General features: G+C 33.3%; 1 protein-coding gene across 1 annotated transcript; it reads left to right on the top strand.

Moving 5' to 3' along the window:
- The first annotated feature begins 450 nt into the window (after positions 1-450).
- LOC149776919 (uncharacterized) lies at positions 451-3,484 on the top strand. Its single transcript, XM_089942667.1, has 2 exons — positions 451-1,035; positions 2,650-3,484. Exons 1-2 carry the CDS (start codon positions 873-875, stop codon positions 3,102-3,104), a joined length of 618 nt encoding a protein of 205 aa, XP_089798793.1. The 5' UTR covers positions 451-872; the 3' UTR covers positions 3,105-3,484.
- Positions 3,485-4,795: the final 1,311 nt, after the last annotated feature.

Here is a 4,795-nt window from a genome sequence, read left to right as displayed (position 1 = left end):
GCTTTTTTGAAAAATACATAATTCAGTTACCTTTAATACCATCCATTTGAGCCATTTATGAATCCTATATTGTTTGTTTTCAACAAATGAATTAATTGTTTTTTAGTCTTCATTAATAAAATAAAATTTTTAAAAAAATCGTATGAAATCACATTAATGCAAAATTTGCATTAGTCAAACTTGTATAAGTTGGTTAATACCTGTAAAAACAAAAACAAGCATGCAGACGCATGTCAGTGAGGTATTTCAATCAAAACTAGGGAATTGTGACTTAATTTACATTGTTGATTAACTTTTGTATTTTCAGTGTTCTTTCATTTACTTTAAATATCCTGGACCTTGTTTAACTTACAGTCATGAAAATTTTCACACATCTTGAGTTATGTAACTCAACCATGCCAAGAACTGAAAATTGTCACACATCTTGAGTTATGTAACTCAACCATGCCAAAAACTGAAAATTGTCACACATCTTGAGTTATGTAACTCAACCATGCCAAAAACTGAATTGATTTTACCTCATTTTTAAGCTTGAGGGATGTGAATTTTGAACAATTATTTTATTACATTCTGAATATCTTGGGCAGTATTTTAAGTAGTCTTGTGCAAATTTTGTAAGTGGATGCAGCATACCAAACACTATTTAAGTGTAACCATATATTCATGCTTTAGGGACCGTTTATAGAAATCTGTTCATGGCATCATTAATATTTTCACCCCCATTTAACATACACTTGTAAAAACTGGAACATAGAAGCATATCAGAGTTTGTAATCATACCTTATGACAAATGGATCCTTGTGGCATAATTTTCGCACTTGAGAGTATTTGTTTTGTTTTCAGCTATCAATTTGTCAACAAAATTTGTGTTTATGAGTAAACACCTTGTTTGTACTTGTTTTAGATACAGATTGCTCCTAGAAGGATGTGACCCATGCTGTCGACGGAGATGGCGTTATTACAGTTTGATAGACAAACTTCTGGCTGATGATCCAACGTTGAAGCAAAAGAAGGGATGCTTTGTTCAATCCAAAGGTTAGATTATATTTATCTCCTGTTTGTTTTCAAATATATGCTATAGAATTAAACATCATTTTAAATTTTGTAAGGCAGGAAGTTCCATAATAATGGAAGATATTAACTTTTTGTATGAATGTAATAAATTATTCAGTGCAATAATGATTGCATACTTTATACAACATCATTTTTAGAACCGTTGAAAAACAAGTTGATAACAAGCATCTAAATTCCAGAGATCGTTTTTCTTGTCACTACAGCTGTATGCATTAACAAAAGCTAATGTTTTTGTTCTAAAGGTTTGCTCATTTAACATATATAATCTTACATGTATGGTCATTTCAGGAGATATTTACGAAATAAGTTGAATAATAGACACATTTTGTGGCCATGTTAAGTGAGAGATTGAAACTATTCAGCATTTTTCATAAATTGCATTTGAAATAAGCACCGATACAAAAGTTTAATTATTGCATAATGAAAAACACAGATTTTATTTTACCAAAGCACATAATAATATAGTGAAATGGCTTCTGTACTAAATATGCTCTCTTATAAGTCCAACTACAAACAATATAGACCCTGATCTGGTGTCACATAATGCACTGGCAGATCATTGGTTATGTTGTTTGTTCTACTGATTACTTCAAACAAAGAGCATAGACCCAGATCTGTTGGTGACTTATGTAATGGCAGATCTGGGTCTGCCATTTGCAGTTGGACTCATGAGCAATCATAGATCTGTTGAACTCTTTATTCTCTCTAATGTATCATATTGTCCATTAATGTATCATGTTATCCATTAATGTATCATGTTATACATTAATATATCATATTATCCATTAATGTATCATGTTATCCATTAATTATCATATTACCCATTGATGTATATTATCCTTTAATGTATCATATCGTCCATCAATGTATCATATTGTCCACTAATGTATCATATTATCAATTAATGTATCGTATTATTGATTAATGTATCATTATCCATTAATGTATCATATTATACATTGATGTATCATATTATGCATTAATATATCAAGTTATCCATTAATGTATCATTTTATCCATTAATGTATCATATTATACAGTAATGTATCATATTATACATTAATGTATCATATTATCCACTAATGTTTCATATTGTCAATTAATGTATCATAGTATCCATTGATGTATCAAATTATCCATTCTCTCTATATCAATATACTTGCAATACTTTGGTTCTGCAAGACATTTTGCCAAAACCTTGAGATGATTATGGATCCTGGTTTCTGAGAAGTCCCAATAAAATCAAAATTTAGAGAGTAATTTAGACAACGAAACTATTCTGATAATGTCTTTGTTGGTAATTTCATTCACAGACTTGCTAAATGTTGAATCTACTTTTGTGTGATTCTTTCCATTTTTCTTGTCCAGCCTATCTCATCACTTGTCATGTGATGAAAACTGGAGACAACGCTATAATATGTATGCAGTAGTGAAAATATTAAATCAGTTTTGGAGACACCAGCTCTGCTCTAATATTATGGTATAGTGTTGATTCTAGATGTGTGATTTGCATTATAGCTGTAAACTGGTCAGCCTTTTTTTTCATTTTTAAAGAATATTAGTATATCATTTCAGATGGAACAACCTCTGTTGTTACAATCCCTTCATCAGCATCAGTATCATCAATTCCATCCACACCAAGACCATCAACATCAACACCACCATCAACATCAACACCAGCATCAACATCAACATCAGCAATTACCCCCAAACCACTCCCACAACCATCTGCTCTATCAACTAGTTTCTCTGCTCCAGAGAGTGGAACCCAGACACAGCCATCACAGGAGCAAGCAGGGCCTCCAGAGAGTGGAACCCAGACACAGCCATCACAGGAGCAAGCAGGGCCTCCAAAGAAGAAGCTAAAGAAACCAAAGAAGCCACCTACTTGGTTTGTGGCTTTTGCTGAAGAACAAAGGAAAATGTTTGCTGAAATCAAGGAGCTTCAACAAATTTCCATCCAAGTTGCTAAAGAACGGACTGAACTGTTGAAGACTTTCATGGATGCTGTCTTGCATCATAAGACGTGAATTTTAGATCAATTGTTTATTTTTAAAACAATGTAATAAATTATGGAATCCCAGCTGTTGGTCATTTTACCAATGAAATGGAATGCAGAATTGGAAGCAAATGAAATGATGAATGCATTGTGCAGAAATCAGAGTGCAAATTCAGGATGCAGAATGATGAGTGATAAGTGGTGGTCATATTAACACCATGATTAGCAGTTGTATATGTACTAGTTTTATTTGAACAAGAAACCGTAAGAAAAAATACACTTAAGCTGCATCTTTTAATTTATTGCAGTTGTGGTTATATTTTTATTTGTCATAAATTAAATGCTGTCTTTGGTATTTTATGTATTTGCTATTGTATTAAAGCACAATTTTTAATAAAACATGATATGAAAGCAGTTGTTCCATGTTTAACACCCTTGATAAAAGAAAACCAGACTCCAGTAAAATGCATTTCCATTTTGAATCATGTGAATCAAAATGAAAGGGGACAATGAATGGAAGTGATAAATACAAGGTCTGAATGTATTTCTGTGACTTTAAGATAAAACAGCAAGATGAAATGCAAACTAGAATGGAATGCAAATGACGCGCAAATGAAATACAGATTTCATAAAATTAGCCATTTTACAGTCTATACACCTTGATATGAGCTGTACTTAACAGATACAAAAGATTGCCCTTTTCACTAAATTTGATTATTCAAGTAAACCTTTTTTATGTTCTTGCATTCACTGGTACTGATAATCTTGTATCATGAAACTTCACAATTAAGATCAGAAATCTAACTGAGAAATAGTGGTCTCACTTGGAAGGTGGTCTGGGTTCAGATGATAAATGTGGTCTGTAAAAATGAATGGCAATGACCAGACATTTATAACTGGACATTGTTCACATTTCTGAGACAGTCACAAGAAAAGGTACAACCCAGCTATATTATCCTGACACCAGGCTGACCAGTCCTAATACTAACCAAGTGGTGAGGCAGCTGTTAGTACCATTTTTATAAGTCTTTGGTACAACTCAGCCTGGTTCTAACCTGTGACCTCCTGCATAGTTTAAACTTTTTCATAACTGCATCCACATTTTTACATGTTGTTGGAAACCCTTATTTTGACAAACCACCTACATTAAGAAAAAGTAAACTCCCATGCCCATGATTTATTGTCACTGGCAAATCTGTCATACTGATAACATATGATAATTTGCCATATCTATCTGTATGCTTATGAAACATGGACGCTTGCATCAGATCTACAAAGAAGGATTCAAACCATCAAAATGAAATGCTACTGCAAGATCCTGGGCATCTCATACATTGACCATGTAACCAATGAAAAAGTCCACAACAGGATCCAACAAGCCATTGGAGGCTATAAAGACCTTTTGTCCACTGTAAAAAAAGAGCAAACTGAAGTGGTATGGTCATGATCATCTGGACTGGCAAAAACAATCTTGCAAGGCACAGTGCGAGGGTGCAATATAAGAGGCAGACAGAAAAGGAGGTGGTAAAACAACATTAAAGATTGAGCAGGCATGGGATTTTGAGATTCCCAAAAGACAGTAGAGAACGGAAAGACAGAGAATTGGTTGTAAAGTCAATTGTGGTGCCTTTGCCTCTTTACTACGACAGAATACAAAGCCCCATCTTTGCTGGTCAAGAGTCATCGAGTCTTTATATATTAATACGAGGTAGAGTGTCAGAG

Source organism: Sinohyriopsis cumingii, chromosome 18, assembly GCF_028554795.1.
Source record: "Sinohyriopsis cumingii isolate HCF-2022 chromosome 18, ASM2855479v2, whole genome shotgun sequence".
Lineage (NCBI taxonomy): Eukaryota > Metazoa > Mollusca > Bivalvia > Unionida > Unionidae > Sinohyriopsis > Sinohyriopsis cumingii.
Note: the sequence above shows the minus strand (reverse complement) of the source record. Positions and strands in the feature narration are given on the sequence as shown.

Coding starts and splice junctions, on each gene's coding strand:
- LOC149776919 (XM_089942667.1), top strand. CDS start 873: ATGAGTAAACACCTTGTTTGTACTTGTTTTAGATACAGATTGCTCCTA. Junction 1,036..2,649: donor ATGCTTTGTTCAATCCAAAG/GTTAGATTATAT, acceptor ATATCATTTCAG/ATGGAACAACCTCTGTTGTT.